At 38.8% G+C, this 19585-nt stretch overlaps 1 protein-coding gene across 2 annotated transcripts in view; it reads right to left on the minus strand.

The window, feature by feature from the left end:
• The window catches only part of GNAS (GNAS complex locus), a 126922-nt gene that overhangs the window by 44308 nt on the left and 63029 nt on the right, over nt 1-19585 (minus strand). For both annotated transcript variants that reach the window (XM_058814878.1, XM_058814879.1), the window contains exons 3-4: nt 1796-1850; nt 1591-1710 (exon numbers count right to left, since the gene is read on the minus strand). In XM_058814878.1, coding sequence (XP_058670861.1) covers nt 1591-1710; nt 1796-1850 — 175 coding nt within the window. The remainder of the gene's footprint in view (nt 1-1590; nt 1711-1795; nt 1851-19585) is intronic.

Genomic DNA, 19585 nt, shown 5'->3' on the forward strand with positions numbered 1-19585 from the left:
AGAAATCACTGCACTCCAATTGAATGGAAGAATAAAAAGACCTCTGAGATAGAAGATACAAGGAAAATCCAGTATTTCAGTACGAGGTAGGTCACAAGAACTTGTTGCAGCATTGTTACAGATCACAAACTGAACTTGCACAAACAATGGCAGCAGGAGAGCTGAGGGCACACAGCCAGTGCAGAAACACAGAGGGTGGAGCAAGGAACCACTGTCTTCTCTCTCAAATATTCTCCTAAAATCACCTCCAAAGCATGAATTTTTCTGTGCCCCCAGCAGGAGAGATCATCCATGAAGAGATGGAGAATTTCTGTGAATAACTCTGACAAATGTCTAAATGACAGAGGTGTGAAGTTAAAAATCTCTAAATCTCAAATTTAGTATGCTTTAAGACAAAATGCCAATGACTACATTTAATGTGCTAGAGGCAATCATACATCCCCCTCCACCAACCTGTCTGTGCCTGTTACACTGAAAATGATTTGAGGATTACAGTGCAGTATTTCCAATTAACTGCTAAAGTCACCTGACTTCTGCCTTGTACACAAAGCATGTGGGTTTGGTTGGTTATTTTTCTTTTGATAAAGACTGACCAAAGCAGAGAAATTCCTAGAAGCAGCAACATTTGGATAAGGTATCAACATTTGGAAAAGGTAACTGTTGTTGGTCCCACAGACCAGCTTGTTCAATAATGTTTACATATCAAGAATTACAAAAAGAATTGCTGTGGTGCGAACTCTCCCACATCTTACTATTATTCACACCTGCACTTTTATTTCAAGCATTTGGGACTGCTGGACATAAAATTCTGGTGTAAACAGATAATGATTTTTGATACATCATCATAATTCCTCCTCTCAGTCTCCTGGAACAGTGCATGGAGAGAGAAATACAAGTTTTGAAACACTCCTGCATTACTGCAAGTAGAAGGTACTTCATGGCAATTAACAAAAATATCTTCTCAGTGTTTAAGTGTTCAGTGTTTGCAAACTGTATTTTCATGGGCTTCTGCTACAAGTCTGGTTCAGATACAGGAGAAATTAATCACCGTGAGTGGGCACAAAGTTGTATCATCAACTAAATAATTATCCTTGATGCATTTACTCTGGGACTGCTGGCACCTCAAATGATTAACCAGGGCTGGGACAGGGACATGTGTGTGGAGCCTCTGCAGAGAGCCTGGCTGGCACAGAGTCTGAATCAGCAAGAAAACTGCACTGCTCTTCCCTAAGAGAGAAATCAGCACCATTAAACAGCAGCTAATAATCACCAGAGAGTGCTGTGTGTATCTCCACTCCTTTTGGGCAGGGCTATTCCCAACAATATCCAAACTTTACACCCAGCACTGTTCATCTTGACTCTGTGGTTAATTATTTCACCAGAGCACAAAAAGCAGGCAAGAGTCTCCATGTTCCTGAAGGATCAGCTGGAATATTCTGGCTGTGTTGCTGTAAATTCGATTAGCACTCATCAAAGGCACCTACTGCAATAATTCCCAGAGAGCAGCTCACTGTTCTGGGGAAATGTTTACTACAGGGCAGTGAAACACAATCATTTGCAGCAAGGCATGGCTGCCTGTGAGTTACTCACCGGAGGGAAATCGAAGTCTATCTGGTTTGCTAAATTTAAGATGTAGTCGATTCGAAACTGGTTCTCTGGATTGGCTAGTTCCACTGGAGGTGCCAAATTGCCCATTGCTGTCACTATTGTCTGCAAAGAAACACAAGTAAAATATTGCAGAGAGTGTCTAAATAGCCACCCGGAATGGTTAAAAAACAATAGCTCCTAAGTTTACCTCTATAGCTTCTTTAATATTGTTTTTAATATCCTGAATTTTCATTTTCTTCTCCCTGTAATAAAAAGGCACATCATTACATTTATAAGCCACAAAAGCAGAATATCTTTTCAAAACAGAACATGAACTTGAAAAATATTCTATTAAAGCTGTATTGCCTAAAGTGCTTTCAGTCACTGAAGACTTTTGTACATAGACTTATTTAAATATCTCAAAACTTTTCTAATTAAGTAGTAACATCTATTTGCATCTATTTTAAGCAGTAACATCTACTTGCATCCAAAAATCAATGTCTAATTATGCTTTAATAAAAACTTACTACAGCCTTAGACTGGAACTAAGACATTCTGCAGAATCAAACAGATTTTGATTCATTTGAATGCAAAATACTAAACATACGTGAAAGTTCTTTAGGAAAGTATACACTGGAAACAAACAGAAAGGAAAAAAGGGTGAGTTACTAAAAGCAGAAATAAATGAAAGGAGACCAAAGAACCTCAAAACATAAAAAAAATTAAATCACAAAAATTATGCTTTAGCAGAACAAACCATAGCAGAGCACTCAACCTGACACAAGACATTGAAACAGTCTGGATGTGAAACAACAGTGAAGGATTAATCAAAGTATAGAGAATTATCCTTGCCTAGAAAACCCACTTGGAATGAGCACTATCATTTGGGATTAAGTGCAGTGACATTAACCAGCCCAGCAGGCTGGAGCAGGACAGTGCAAACCTTTGCCTCTGCTCCTCTGTGCTGCATTTGGTGTCAGATCTGACAGCAGGGAAATTTCAATGCTAAACAGTGCAATCAAACCAAATCATGACCAAACATTTGGTATAACCAGGAATTAGCACCCTAAAAGTACGACTAGCACTGAGCCTGTAAACTGTAACGTAATTGCAAAGACTGTGATAAAAATTTTCACATTATTAATTTCTCGCTGTAAACTGCGTAAAATCACTACTTTGAGGGAAACCAAGTTAGCCATGAAATTACTAAAAAAAGCCAGCTAAACTGTCAAAGTGGCCTTTTAATCTTCATTGAACTGCTTTTACAGGACTCTTTGATTATGGAATATTTATATCAATATTTAAATTTTTTTTCATTTTGAAAACTAACATTTTCCAGCACAGTGTCCCAAGGACTATGAAGTATCAACAGCATTTCCTTTTTTTACCCTTTTAAAGATAGTAACTCACAGTTTCAGCTTACAGACCCCAGCATGAAAACATCATTTTATGGAGTTAATTCACTAAGCATACTGCAAAAGCTTTTTATCACTTTATCCTTTCTATAATTACTCACAGTCAAAAACCAAAATGAAACTAAAAGTGTATTCACCAATCAAGAATGCAGAAGAACAGCAAGGAAAAAAAAAGGACTACTTCAATAACAAGGCAGACACATCCAGGAGTAGTGGGAATTTTGGCTATCAAATGAAAAATGAATGCAACTTTTGTAAAAGACAGTGGAAAGAAAACACCAGCATGCCAAGGATCTGCCTGCACAATGCCCAGCTGTGAGTGCAGTGCCAGCGCTGCTCTGGCAGAGGGGCAGCAACACCAAATCCTGGTGTTCAGGATGACTCTGCTGTGTGGGGAATGGCTCTGAATCAGCAGCACGGCCCAGACATAAATGTGATTATCCCAAAACATCATCCTCACTGACCCCAGGTCCTCAGAAGTTTGGGGCAGGGACAGGAAGGTCAGAGAAGCTTGATGCAGAGAGAAAATGGTATAATCAATACTCAGATGAAAATTCAATGTTTTCCTAGACTTCTTTACCTACCCACAGACCACCTTATTCCTGAAAATTACCCATTTTTGCTACAGAGATGTGGCACTGCTGATGAGAACAAGGCAGTGAGCCAAGAAAGGCCAAAGGCACCGAATCAAGGAAAATAGATTAGACAGGGTAAGAGAGAAAAAACTAAGGGCTTTTCACCCTCCTCCTAACTTGTACAGCCCCAGGTCTTGACAAACTCTCCATTCCACAGCCAGGATGCAGGGTGCACAAATATTCTGTTTTTCAGCAGCGCACATGTGGTTGCAAAGCCACCATCCACTTTCAGCTTTTAAAAATCATGTTTAATAATTAAAATGTAAATAATGGTATGAAAGCAGGAAGTGTTTATCAATGACAGTGTAAGCAATTTGTCTGGCTTTTATTCTGCCTCCAAATTTCAGCTGGATCTTGAACTTAATGAACATGTATCCAGATTTTGCCCTGTTTAGATCAAAAGGGCAACTGATATGATGAAAGCCAAGCAAGATATCGGTACTTTTAAGGAATAAGCACTCATTTTGCTTCGGTTTGGAATATCACTAGAAAAAGAGAAGTTTAGGGAGTTTGCATGGCTTAGAAGCAAACTCTGTTTATCCTCTCTTCCCTGGAACACTTGCTATTAATTGTCTCAAAGCATCAATGAGGTGCACGTTGACTTGACTCTTCCTTGCCATACTGATAAACCTTATTTTAATTAAAGATTTCAGTCAAACTTCCACATTTACACCTCCTGGCTGATCCTCTCTCTACTAAGTGATAATGAACACAGAGAAACGTTAACCTGCAGCAATTAACAAAGTGCCTGATAACCATCATCATCTTTACAACAAGGATACTCATAGTTCCTATTTCTGGTGTTGTTGCCATGGCCCTATAGCCTGCCCAGTAAACAAGGAATCCCATTACACAGCAGTGGATGTATCACTGTGTTTTGTGTTTTGTAATGTTTACTGGACATAAACTTTCCATGACAATCGGACACTTTATTCTTCTGGAACTCAGAATGTTCATCAATCACCCATCCAACAGCAGCTTACAAACAACTCTAACTTCTCACAAAAAGCCCCAAAAAGGTGACACTCATTTTACTCAGGGACTAATGAGGTGAAGCACTCAAAACCAACATCCCATCGCTCTGCCAAATTGTCTTTTTTTTTTTTTTTAGAAACCTGGCCAGGTTGCACCTCAAATTTCCAGAAGTATTAAAACTTTTCTTTTCCACAACCACAAAGACTGAATATTCAACTTAGAATCTTTCCTTTTTAATTTCTTATTCCCAGGTGCTGGCACAAAACCACAAAAGAAAAAAAGAAAAGAAAAAAAAAATCTGGGCTGCCAAAATGTTTTCCTCTGGAACATCCTGAGTAGTTTGGGAATGGCACCAATGCTCTCCTGGCCAAGGAATGACTGATGTCTCTGCAGGCCTGTTCTGTATCTTTAGATGTCATGGGTTAATAAGGTCATATTTTTAATCTTGTTTAAAACTTTTGCTTAGGCTGTGCAAGGTAGGCCAAACAAAGCATTAAACTCTATTAGTTGAGGATTAGAAGAAAAATCTCAAATCCTGCTGTTTTCAATATTTAAATGGGCCAAAGAAAAGCTGCACATAGCTTTCAGGAAAACTAATAAAGTCTATTTTAGGTACTATAAAAAAAGATGACATTTTAATTCAAGTAACATTAAATCAGAATGACATCAAAGGTCAGAAAAATCAAATATTCCTTGAAAACCAACCTAATCAGTATTTAGTAAAGAACTTCTCCACCTGTGGTTGAACTTTACTATGAAAAAGGCAACATTTTTCGACAGACTTTATCAAATCTTATGCAAAGAACACATTAACAAACAGATCATCAGAAAGCAAATTATTTTAATTTTAATGTTCATTTCTGGTTTACTTTACAGAATAATACAAATGACCATTACTTGGAAAAAAAATACTTAAAAGTTTAAAAAGAACATTCCAGAGGATAAAGATTCAGGTCACCCTGAAACCTCTGGCATCTCCCAGGTAGAAAAATAATTTTAAATAAGGGTGCTGAAATTACCTGTCACAACAAAACTTGTTAAACAATTAGTGGTATACAGAGATGGATGGACAGGGATGAAGGGACACCTTTATGCCATTAATCTAATTCCTAAAATCAAAGTTTGAATTTTTTGGTCAGTGCAGACACGTTAGGAAACCTTGGAGATTTCTGCAGCTCAAAGAATATACAGACTATTTAATAGGGCATATTAAAATGTAGTCAGAGAGTGTTAATGCAGAGCCTTTGTCTCCTTTACAAGGCTGTAAACAGCCCAGCCTCTATCACCTTCAGGGACTGGAGTAATGCATAAATTCCCTTTATTTCTGAAGCAAACTCTGCTGACTCTTGAACCTGCAGCAGGGCAAGGCTTCCCTTCCCCAGGCAGGGCACTGCACTAATGAGCCAATGTGCAAGTGGAAGAGCCAGAATGAAAACCTCACAAAGCAATTCATTTGCCTCTGACTTTTTATGGTAGAAAATGACATTGTTGTGTTACACACAGGTGCATCTCCCTGCTTTTTCAGGTATTGCCAACAAATGTGAATGCCCAGGGAAGCAGCCACAGGCTGTCCCCTTCAGAAGCCCATCAATTACACACTGACAGCCAATGAAAACTTAATAGATCCATTTTGTTTTAAAAACACAACTCAGTTCTTTGACAGGCAGTCATGCACTTCACAAGCATGTGGGATTTAAACATGCCTATTCATCTAAATAAAGTGTCTTTGATGCAGTGAAACATGCTGATGGATTTAATAAATATTCCATAAAATCTGCATTAAAATTTATTTACTGAACCTTATGGAAACTAAGAGCACTACCTGCCAATCCAGCTCAGAGAAACAGAGCTGTGCAGTCCAGATCTTCAGACACAAGACCACGAGCAAGGAAATTCAATTAAGGTTTTGCTACCAATCCACGTTACAAAAATCGTGCAGTACTTTACAATTCAACTAAAAGATAAATTTGTTTCAGCCTGGGTTATTTCTAACAGAACATGGCAATTACCTCAAAATATAACAGCTAGAACAGCAAAGAGGGCAGAGGCCAAGTTAAAGGCACTTGAAAATGGGGAAAAACAGTTGCCTAGAGTATTCGGAGTGAAGCTGAAATAATTAATCTTAGACCTGTGACAAAGGACCAATTTTACAGACAAAACTACTAAAATGCAAGAGCAAAACCCACTATGTATCTTCTGCAAACTCAACAGCATTGACATCACACTGCTCAGCGTTCTGCCAACTTCAAAGGGATTTTTCAGCTCTGTGCTGACAAACCCTTGCAGCACCATGGGGCAGTGACTGCACAGCTCAGACCTGGAACAGGATTCACTTGGGTCCTCACCTGCAGTGCAGCTGCAAGAGATTTTCTAACCACATTAATACTTTGTTCTGGGTCAGCACCTGGTAAAATGAAATGGTACCCAAGGCACAGGAAGCTGACACAATGCACCCTAAAAGCACTTTACAGTCAGAGTGTGCTGGTAATTTTGACCACAGAGATTGAGCATCTCTCTCTGGAAGCGTGAGACCCTTCCTGCAGAGCAGTTTCCCCTCTCCAGCACTATGCTCTTCCTCCTACACCACCTTTCCTCCACCCCAACATCTACTTAACTTTGAAAATTCTTTGTTTGGCTTCTCCAAAATTCCAGGTATCAACACACTGTACCATTCAGCTACCAAAGATCTTTCAATATTAAAAAAAGAACAGCTATGAGAATAAACTATTTGCTTTCTCTGTAAATAAGTAACACCTTTTGGAAAAAGAAAAACCCAACAGGCTGAATAATTTTGTAATTATATATTTTGAATTAAAGACACAGTTAAAAATAGATTATGTTGGACAGATCTAACTGTGACCAAAATTATTTGGGAGAACTTAGTTCAATTATCCCCTGAAGCATAATCACTTTCTCACACAATATATGATGCAATGTATGGAGTAGACAATACAAAAAGGGCTTCCACAAGTTCCCTTTTAAAGATTGTGACAAGCACTGCAAATTGCTTTACCACTGCTTGTTTTAATAACTGCAATATTTTTCTCCATGAGTAACATGCACACCTTATTATGCATCCATAAACACGTGAACACATGATAAGAAATACAATCACAAAGAGATACCTTCTGTTAATGGAATGACAGAACCATTCTCCAAGTCAGAAGTCAAGAAACATAAATTACTGAAGTGTTGATTAAAAAACCCACATCACAGCTCTGTGAAAGCAGAAATTGTGTTATTTTTGATGATTATTTACGTTGTTGCAGTGTTAGAGGATGAGATGTGACTTGTTTCCTACCTTTGGGAATGGCACCACAATGAAATTATACCAAACTCTAAAAAAGGCATCCCTGAATATAAATATAATAAACTCCATTTTTAGGTTTATTTTATCTCTGCTCCCTGTGATACCCAAAGTGCAAAGGTTAAAGGGTAACTTTATTCTGCCTCCATGGATATTCTGATGCAAAGACTGGCTGAGGGCAGACTTTGCTCCTGCTGTAGTTCCAGGACTCTGGCACAGGCACGTGGCACCCTGGTCATACCACCTGCCCAGGTGGATGTGGCACAGAGATGCTATTCTGGCTCTCAGCCACCTTGAGGCTCCCCTCAGCTTTGCAAATTCCTACATAAAACCAGTTTAACTGGTTTGCAGTCCCTTTATACCTGTTAGTGGCACAAAGAGACCATCACAGACACAATATTAAGAAGTATAATTCTGCTTATCCTGCTCCATTTACCTCAACTAATTAACTAGCAATAGTTTAGGTAAGGGATGAAAATAGAATTGTTCACAAAGAGCTCTGTGATGTACGAGCCTGACAAAGGCCCTTCAGTTCCTGCTGTGCAATTAAACACCTCTGTAAATTGCAAACCCTGCCTGGAGCTCCCCAGACATTCAGAGGGGAACACACCAGTGTCATTTTCCTGCTCTTGGTACAGGTAATTAAAGCATATTGCAATAAAAGGTGTCCTCAGAAGTTTAGCATTCTCTCTGGACACTTGATACAATAATTAACAAGGCTGGAGAGTCTTCAGAGGACACTGTGGCTCCTTTCTGCTCCGGAAGGACACCTCAGAACCGGCAGGAACGGGAGGACTCAGGCAAATTGCTGAATCATCTTGCCTTGTACAATTCACTACTTCCAGACAATGAAACTGCTGTCAGGAAGCAGAGCCCTTTTTAATTATTTATTTAACTATTGTGAATGTAGCCATTATTAACACAGAATAAAGGAAATGTCCATTGCACATCACTTTTTTTTTTTTAAACACTTCTGCCCAGCTGTGCAGCAGCACTGAAATACAGCACATGGCACCTCTCAGGTTGTCCCCTCTGCTGTTCCAGGCTGTGTTTGTACAGCCTCCCCTCAGAGCAGAACCAGCCTCCTGGGTTCTCCTCCATCTCTGCATGCCCAGAAAAAATACTACTGTGAGAGTACATAGTGCCCAGGCACTGCATCCATGTGGATGAACAGTAGCTGTGTTAAATCTGGACCCTTTGCTGTGCTAAATGTTAAATCTGTGCCATTTCCATCACCTCATCCTTTGCTTTCAAACACAGGCAGGGAACAGCAGCCTTGTGGGGGGTTCCTGTTCTCACCTGAGTTCTCACTTTCAAAGCACTTCTGTCCAACCTTTAAAACATCAATTTGATGAGTGTCCTACGTGTGTCATTTGCTCTAAAGCTGTTTGGGAAATGCCTGCACTCCAGTAACTTCTTCAGCCAGGACTGGGCAGGAAGCTTTGGAAGAGAAGGCAATCACATCCCAGAGCTCTTCAGGGGTTTGTGCACAAGAATGAGAGGAATAGCTCCTATAATGGCTGATGACCTCAGTGCTGCTTAAAACTGAAAAAGTACACAGCTGGCTAAAGGCCAATATTAAATGGAAAGAAGCCCTAAAATAAAAATGGCTGGAACAGTGGATGCCAAGTAAGGGTAAACACAGAGCAGCCAAAGCAGGATGCAATGCAGAAGGCAAGACACTGATGAGACAGGTGGAAAATGGTTGGTCCTGAAAATCCCTTGATATATTTGTTTTTAGTGGTTATGATCTCTGTTATCATCTGAAACACTTCTGGCATGTGATATTGTAGGCAGCTGATCTGGAAGGTGGTTGCCTCAGCAGTGACAAAAGGGAAGGGGTTTTGCCTCACTCAAATAAAAAGCAATTATCTAGCCTGTTTCACCATTTCCCCCCTGGTACTTCTAAAAAATTCCATTAAACTCTCAATGACCCAAACACTTAACATTTTCTAAATGCTGTAGGATTTAGTATTGGTAGCTCATAAGTTCAGAATGACAACCTGAATAGGAAAGCAGTTCAGGCAGGGGATGTGGACCCAAAAAACCAGGGGGAACTATCTGGACAAGAAAAAAACGAACTTTTTTTCAAACTATGCAGCTGTCACTGAAAGTTAGTATTTCAAAGAGATATTAACATTAAATGCTTTGTTCACCACAATTTCTTTCAGCAGTGTTGGACTGCATTCACTGAATCAAGTGTTTCCTTCACAGCTGTTAAATCCAGAATTTTTACCATGGACAAAGTCTGAATGAAGGAAGATTTCCACAGTTATCTTCAAAGATAAAGAGCTGTCAGGTACATGCAACTTTGCTCATAAGCCTTAGAGAATTACAGCCTCAGCATTCTCAGCAGAAACTAGAATAGCCCCTACTGATCTCTGGTTTTGGGAAGTTCAAGTTCACAGTCATTCTTAAGAATGTGCTGTCACACCTAAGTGGTGATTTCCATTGTACTCTTTATTAAAATACAAATTTCAGTAGAAAGACAGTTTTCTGAGAAACATTATAGATGTCATGTTTCCATGTAAAGACTTAGCATAAAGTTTCCTCTGAAACATCCAGAAAAAGATCTTGTGAAATTTGTCACGGCCTGACAGATTTCAAGAGTTGTAGTTGTGTATTTATACTCCCAGACTGTGTAGGAATTTACTATGGCTGTGTACATAGACTGCAATTTGAGGACACAGAGCAGCTAAATATTGGAATAATGAGCAAATCTGCAAATGTGTCCCTTGAAGACCCAGGCCAGGGCATGGAGAGGCAGGTGTAACACAGCACACAACAAAGCAAGGTGCTGACAACTTTGGCTCTAATCCATCAAAGCACTTAAGCACATGTTTAATTTTAAGCACATGAGTAATTCTATCAACTTTAATAGGGCTACTCATGGTTTAAGTACTGTGATGGATGGGGGCCAGAACGCCCAGAACCTTCAAGAATGCTGCATGGCCTATGTTACATGGACAAAATACAGCATTCTCCCACTGAACAATAAAGTTATAAATGCTTTGAGAGCAAAATTTACCCGAAATTGAACTTAGCTATGCTTATGTAAACTCAGAGATGGAACTTCTTCCACAGCCTTTGAAGACAAAATATGATGAGGGTTCTCATGTACAAGAAGTCCACAAATTTTTATTTTGCCTTTTTTTTCTCTGACAGCTATAAGTCACCTCTGTCCATCATGCTTTCCTTTTAAATAGGGAGATTAATTAAGTACACCAAAAATTTAGCCACTAGTAACATTCTTAAATAAGATGCTTCTGGTTGCAGTTTGCAAACATCAGTACTGCAGCCTTCCTTACCTCATACATGTCCAATTGCAACAGGCTTAAAAGTGCAGTAACTCCCGTCTAACATTTATTTTCAATTTTCAAAGCTGTGCACATGCCTCTTCAGTACAGATACAAGGTGCTACAAATTTGTGTCTTTAAGTAAAACTGGGATTTCTTTTCAGTATTTTATACAGCCAATATTAAGGATGTGAAAAAGAAAAAAACCCCCACACCTGCTCTGCAAATTTCTAGCTAGGACAATCTCTCTAAACCAGTGGTGACTTACTCCATCGCTAAACCACTCACTAGAAAATTCTTGATCTTGTTTTATCTTAATATGGCTCCACAACATGTGACCAAGTCTCATAAAATAATTTGCTGAGAAAGGGAAGAATGGAACAATTTGAGAAATCACTTACAGATTATGTTCTTCTTGGTTTGCTGTTTGTTTGTTTTGAGGTTTTTTTACTTGTTGGTAAACAAGCAGCAGAAAGAACACAAAACCAAATATCTTCTGGATTCTGAAATATCTGCAGCAAGGGAATTATATACCACTACTTATGAGATGGATTTTATAGCAAATGAAGTACACTACCAGGGAACTTAAAAATTCCATTAAACACAATTCAAAAGAAAGGAAAAGCTTTGAGACCATGTTACTGCAGTTTCCACTTTTTACCAGAACTGTCACTTTATTAAAAGAGAGACAAAAGCAAACCACAACAAAAAAACTACCACAGACCCTGCTTGCAAAAAAAAAATACATGGCTGTGCTTGTCTCTGAGTGAAACATTCAAGCATCACACACAACACTCAACTAAAGTTGTCTTTATTTCACATTAATATGTCCAATGCTTTTGCCACATTGTGCCATTTTTAAAACAAGGAATGTGCTTTATCTTGAGCATCTCAGTGTCCTTATAGCTTCCAGCAATCCACTGGTTAATCAGGGCTGTTACTCCACATTCAAACACAGACACATTTCAATTCTGTTCCAAACTGGAATTCAAAGCAGTTTCTCTCCATACAGGGTGGTTTAAAAATATTTTTGCAGAGTCCCACTTGCTGTTAATTGATCTTCCCCTACCTCTGGCACAAGTGTCAGTGAGCAGGTAATCCTCAACAGAGAAAAGCTACCAACCAGAAATAAACCAGAAATGAACCATTCAGCTCTGCTACCCCTGATGACAGCTCACATGGAGCTTCACAGATCAATACTCAGCCTCGTGTTTGTTAATGCCACAGTCACACAACTGCTTATTAATACCTGTGTGGTAAGAAGCAAGTATATTATGACACGAGAGAATGAGACTTAAAACAAGTAAAATTTGGTGTGAATTAGTGCCAGTGAAAGAGCACTTGGATGAGAAAATCACAACTCCTGCATAGAGAGTCTCAAGTAACCTGACTGCACTGCTAATTTATTTTACATCTACCATACCACTGATTCTACCACTGAATTTTTGCTGAGACAAGCCTGTGCCAGTCTCAAGGTGGCACGAGCCAGGGGCTGAATGCCCCCCACAGCTGGAGTGCTCAGACCAGCCACGACAAAGCAACGCTGCTGTGGGCACCAAACAAACTCAACACAGGGAATCCAGCAGGGAACATCTTGCACAAGTCTTAGCATCATTCTATAAAAAGATTTCAGCAGTAAAAAGCTTGTTGGTCCAAGGCAACACCTGCTTTTTCTTACGAAAGGTCTCCTCCTGTCCCTGTGAGACACCAAAGCTGCTCCAGCCCCTCCTGAGCGTGGCTGGAAGGGAACACAAAACTCGCCCCTGTAGATTAGCACGTTCCAACCCTAAAGCTCTGAGGTACAGTAACATTGGCTTGGTTACAGCAAAGGTCATTCAGATCAAGTTAAGGCTGCCCTCAATGTGAAAGAAAAAGGAATGGTTTATATCTGTTAAGTGAACAACCAAAGTAGTCACATTTCCCACACAGCTCACGGGAAACTGCTGGGATTATTGTCACAGAAGCACAGACTCCCCTGTCAGTTTTAAAATTTGTTTTCTAATATTTTCAAATGCTTTATTGTTACAAACAACACTTAAGTCTCATGAAACTGTAAAATGACAGGAGGAGGAGTTTTCCATTGCACCTTACTTGTGCAATTGCCGGTGTTTTTGGCCAGTTTTATGTTCTGAAAAAGTTTTCTCTGTTTTAGTCCTTCAAAGTAACAGGAATGAAAAATCACTTCAATAAATTATAATCTTAAGAAAGACAGTCTCTAAGTATAGCCAAATTAAACTTGAAACTCAGCAAAGCTAAACGAAAATTGTAGCTGTTAACATGCATTCCTCATCTGCTCAGTGAAGTTCCAGTGTATTTAAACACAGATACCCTGACACTTAGACAAGCAAAGTTTCTCTCTTAACAGCCCAGAAGTAACACAGAAATTGTTTAGAACCAACTTGCCATGCAAAAGAGATGAACCAGGCTGAATTTTAAAGCCAACACTGGAAAAAGGAAGCGTAAGGCAAAAGCACAAAGAATCAAATTTGTGAGTAAAGAAATTCTCCAAAAGCAACCTGAAACCAAAACCATCAGTCTCAAAGGCTACACCACACTGGTCACAAACCAAACTCAGGTATTTTTGTACTAATTATCTCAAATATCAACAAGTATCAGGCAATAGCTGCCTTTAAAATATCAACACTGATTTCTATAATTGTATTTCATATGATACAAGGTATTTTAATTTATTTTCCAGTTATTAAAAGTTTTGTACTACCAGAAGTGAAGATGATACAAGTATTTGTAAGTAAACACCAAATATTACCAGGCAACAACAACAAAAATACCCTCACTTCCTTCCAAGCACAGACACCGTCAGCACCACATTAAACCCATTAGCAAAATTCTTCAAGCAGTGTCAAGGAATTTTGTTTCAGGCAACAGCATCTACTTGATGTTCTTCTGGCCTGACTTTAGAGACACTGTCAAATGAAAGACATCAAAAATATCAGTTTTTTTCTAGACATCTAGGGCTCTATGTACAGAAAAGCTGAAGTCAATTTATTGAGAGAAACACAAGTTTCTGTACTGTTACTTCTGAAATAATTTTGCTTCAGATTAAGTAGGGGGAAAAAAATCTTCCTTTGATACAGAGGAGCTGTAGAAATGAATCTGAAAACACAATACACAGTTCCTGTACCTAGATACCACACTTGTCCTTATGCTCACTCACTGAAAATGCATACTAAGAGAAAAATACTTTCAGGCCACAATTCTGGTCTTCCAGGGAACCCCACTTTTAGTACCAAAGTGGTTTATTTAAGGAAGGTACCATTTAGAACCTGAACGGTTCATGGATGTTTTGGACAAACAAATTCTGGATCCAAACTAGAGTCTTCCCTAATGCAACATAAATTAAGTGGAAAAATTCCAAACAGCTCTTATTAAATAGTCTGGAAGCCACAATGTGAAGAAACTTTCACTTTATTTAACATCTACATATATTTGAACTCAATCTGTAAGAAGAATGACCTTTTACTGAGCTTAAAATTGCAAATTAATTATACCTGAATAAGCACATTTATTTTCATTTCCCCTGATAAAAGGGAAGTTATATTGTTGTAATTTAAGTCAAACTCTGACAATGGCACAATTATCATGTCCTGGCCCTGACCTGACATTTCTAAATGATAACAAAAAAGTAAAAGACACAGTTCATGCTGACAGTATGTAATGAATGAGAATGTTAGGCCAGAAGTTATGTGAGAAATTACTTGCTGATACTTAGCTCATCAGTTAGAATACACAGCACCTTGCCATAATTGTCCAATTACTTTCACAACATATGGTCCTTTAAATACAAATAATATTGTTTGAATGAGAAACTTACACCCAGCTGAAGAAAACAATCTCAAGAGAGTGTGTACAACACTGCAAATTACTTAAACAGTATTTCTTGGGCACAATTATTGATCCAACCAGCTGCTATCTTGGGTTCAACAAAACCACAGAAAAGCTCTGGGAAGCTGGAGACACCTTGGTTCTACCTGAATCTGACTGACCCTCGTGGCACCCAGCTATTGCAGAGGTATTAAACCAGGCAAAACAACTCTTTCACTGGATTTGCCTTCTATTTGAAACCAAGGAAAACTTGAAACTTCAAAAGGAAAATGAGGATTTTTGAGATTATTCCAGTACTAGGCTTTTTTAAAGAAACATCCAAACATATTCAATGTGACTTCCCTTCAAAACTTGTTATGAATTTCACTTCTTGGACTTTCTGAAGTGGCAGTGGCAGGACTTGAAGAGGAATCACAGAGAATCTCTTCTGCTTTTTCCCTAATCCTCCCCAAGTGCCATATATGACACATAATACTGGACTACACAAACCACTGGTCTAAACTAGTGTTGCATTGATTCTTAGAAATTCTCTTCCTAGAAACTTCAGCAGACCAGATGCCACTATGTTACAGAAAATGTGTGCTTAGTCCCACAGATTTGATTAAAAGAATTTGGTGACTCATCAGTATCTACAACATTCTAAAATATATTATTTATGAGATATATAAAACAGACTACACAGAACATTTTTTCATTTAAGTAAGACAAGCTGCTTCTTAGCCAGGGGGTAATAAGACATTTCCCAGCTACTGGGAGGAGAAAGGGGAGAATGGACCCTGCTGTAGCAATCACTGTCATACCAGAAGGACAAGGCTGTTCCTTCCAAATGTTTAACAGGATGGAAAAACCTCCTTCTCTGTGGGAGGTTACACAGAAAGATAAACCAGGTTTATTCCCATCAGGTACAAGAGTGTATTTTCAACACATGCAAACAATATGCAGAAATGCCCTCCAAATTTACTACCTGGAAATCAGATAACCACACCAATGTACCTACAGAATAATGATATTTTACTGGCACCTCCTCCTGCACTTCTGTGCAGGAATTAAGAGAGACCTTTCAGGAGTTTAGACTTCTAGAACAAAACACAACCAACAGCACATGCTGTGCGTTCCAAACACATTTATGGAATGTTTAACTTATGTATTTTAGTAGGTTATTAACAGTTGGTGTTGGCAGCAAGAGGCTACATTTCTCTAAAAATATTGATGCAAACCTAGTCATAAACATTTTTATGAGTAAGTTTTTTATAAAGCACTGCACTGACATGAGCCAGTCAATCCTTTCCTAAAGGGCAGATTAAGTATTAAAGTACATCCAAGGTGTGGCATGGTATCAGTTTACCTTTAGTGGCGGTTAAACTTACACAATTAGAGAAAATTCTATATCAGCTTCATCATTTGAAACCAGAGGCTTGTGACAATGCTGAATTCTACCAAGTGATTCTGAGGGAAGAAATCCCAGTGGACAACTTACAGCCTGAGCTGTGTAACTACAGATTCAGGCACTAGAGGGGAAAAAATAAAATAACCATTTTCACACTACATGATAATTATGAAATCCACAAGCTACAAAGGTAGTGCAAGTGTTCTGTCTTGAGTATTGTGCCTCAGGAATATTTCAAATATTTGTCTGACCTAGCTCTGCATTTATCTTTTCTGAATTAGCAATCAATTAGAAAAGAGAGGGGAGAGAAGAAGAATCTGGGTGATTATTTCACTGTAGGCAATCAACATTCATATCCAGCATTAATATTCAGGAAATACCCCAAGTCTCAATCATTAATGATTAAGTATCACCACACCCTGGAATATTTTACTACATATCTGTATTGACATCATGAGATCCAAACTTCAAACGAAATTGCTTGCCATTTTAAGGATCTTCTTGGAATTCAGGAACAGTCACTAATCTATAGGAACTCCTGTGCCAAGGCAACAAACAACTGAATTAAAAAAGCTGTAGTCTCACTTCCAACACACTTCAGCAGTCCGAGGAAACTTTAGCATGTTTTAAATAGAAAAAAATCATCTTCTGGAAGACAGAATTTAGAAACCTTAGACTGACTACTTCTATTTAATAAGAAATGATTCTTTATGTTTTATAATTTCACCTCACAGGATAATCCATCTGCAACACAACCTGCCAGCAGCACTCCTGAGTTTACATAGCCCAGCTCCTGGGAACATCCAGCACATGGAAATGGCTCTGGGAATCAGGAACACCCAACAGGGCACAGGAGCTGTGTGTTCCAGTGAAGCAAACATGGCCATGTTTAAATGTTTATCACCTTTCGCAGTACTATTACTTTTAAAGACACTGATGACAAATCTGCAGTCATGTGTTTACTTTCATTTTGCAAAAAGGACATTTATTTTTGCGACAAAGATGTTCTCCTCAAAGTAACTGGGTGTCCTATTTTGCTGATAGATGGATAAAAAGAGAAAAGCAACAAGCAAACTGTGTTATCAAATCAGATGACACATTTGCTTGAAAACTTAAAGTTTAAGGCACTGAGGCCATACTCAGCAACACTGCACATACAGCTACTCACAAAGGGTTAATGTACAACACGCAGCAGTTAATTGTCATAGATAACTATAGTTAGAGTTCAATAAATTGGCAGAAGGATTATAGTGCACTTTTATTACTACCTCCAACACTTTTACTGATGTGCTTATTACATTTTTTATAGCGTGCTGCTCTTGAGCAACCCGTTTATAATATTTACCCTTTTAAAACTAGATATACAGAGAATACACATATATATATATAAAAGGGCAACTTAGTTTACATGGCAATACTGGTGCAGCAACTAACACATCTCACACACACACATATATATGTATACACATATATTAATTACCCACATCTTGCATGGACAAACCTATTTACAAGCCTAGAGGCAAGAGGCAGCTGCCAAAATCCATGTATTTTATGCATGACAAAAAAAGCATGAACTAGGACTGGTCTTCTCTTAGAAGATGAGGATAAAAATACCATCACTACAAACAGTTTTTGTATATGCATCATACACACAAACACACACATACACTATTTTTCTGTGTTACCTCTATTAGCTGCAGAATGTCAAAAGACATTTTAGTCCAACATAAATAATCCTTAGAAGCTGAACGTGGTAAAAATCCTACATAACACTGAGATGTTTTTTCATTTGTGTTTTAACCATTTCACTTGTGTTTTAACCACTTGCAAGTATAGTTCTGTTGTACACCTTAATTCAATTTATCCTTAAACCTAGAATGATCTAGTATTGTCTCTAGTCCTCACTAAAAGCAATAACTTAAATTCACTGCAACTGCAATTGGAGAATAATTCACCACCCCTCACATAGAGCAAAATGCAGCTCCTCTCAGGCAGGCACCCCTTTGGGTCTGTGATTCAGGTGAACACACAGATTGATTCCAAATCTCTACATTATGTTAGCAGCAGCTCCAAGCACCACTGTACCCATAAAACACCTTCCCCTCTGTGGCAGCAGGAGGGCAGGAAGCCACCTTGCAACGATTTGCAAATTGAGCCTCATTTTTTTGTGTTTATCTGCATCACACAGCAAACACCTCCTGAATAACCCTGCCTCATTTTGTTAATTTTATCCTGAATAGTGGAGATGCAGGGTGTAAGCACAGGCCGAGCACAAAGCCTGTAAAAACGTGAGCAGAAAGCCCCTCTGGAGCACATCCAACATGGGATGTGTGTGCACAGCCAGGGAGGGTGGAACTCACAGCACATCCCACTGTACAAACTGACACATCCCCCTTTCTGACACATTGGCAGCACATCCCTGCTTTACTACCCGCTCTGAAATGGAATAAGCATCTTCCCAAGACCACCATCTTCAGGGGAAAAACGAGGGGAAGGAAAGGATGAACTGTGAGTGGGGCTCACAGTCCCCTAGACCAGAGGTGGTAGGGCAGCCCAGTTCTCTGGTGTCTCTTCACAACACACAACTTGGTAATTCCAGGCAGACTGTGACAGGGAAAGTGAGTGTTCAGGGTCAGAACCTGCTGGAAAAACCCCACATTCAAATTAAAACTGCTTTTTAGGAGTTAGTGAAAGGATTTAAAATTACCTTTTTATATAGATAGTCATTGGCAATGGTGTCCAAAATTAAAAAGAACACAAATTATGGTAATCTTAACTCAATACTTTCTAATTTCAGTGTATCCTCAATAACGTTGCTTTGGTCAGTCTACATGAAACACAAAGTTTTCCTTTTGAATAACCTAAAACCAGAATCATTTTCCCAAATCAGCTTTCACTTCTGTTATGATCTCCTTTGAGATGACTGTTTGCTTCTCAGATCACATTCTGCACAGGAGACAGAATATAAAAATAAGTTCTATTTATTGCTTTATAAGCATTACAGCATTAGCAAGTAATAAAGGACCTACACACAATCTTTCATACTTCTAGTTTGGAAGACCTTGCAGGTGATAAATATTTTAACAAAACCCAAACCACTGCAGGTGCATCTGCATGAAATAAATAGAGTGCTGGCTATA

Source organism: Ammospiza caudacuta, chromosome 15 (genome assembly GCF_027887145.1).
Source record: "Ammospiza caudacuta isolate bAmmCau1 chromosome 15, bAmmCau1.pri, whole genome shotgun sequence".
Taxonomy (NCBI): Eukaryota; Metazoa; Chordata; class Aves; order Passeriformes; family Passerellidae; genus Ammospiza; species Ammospiza caudacuta.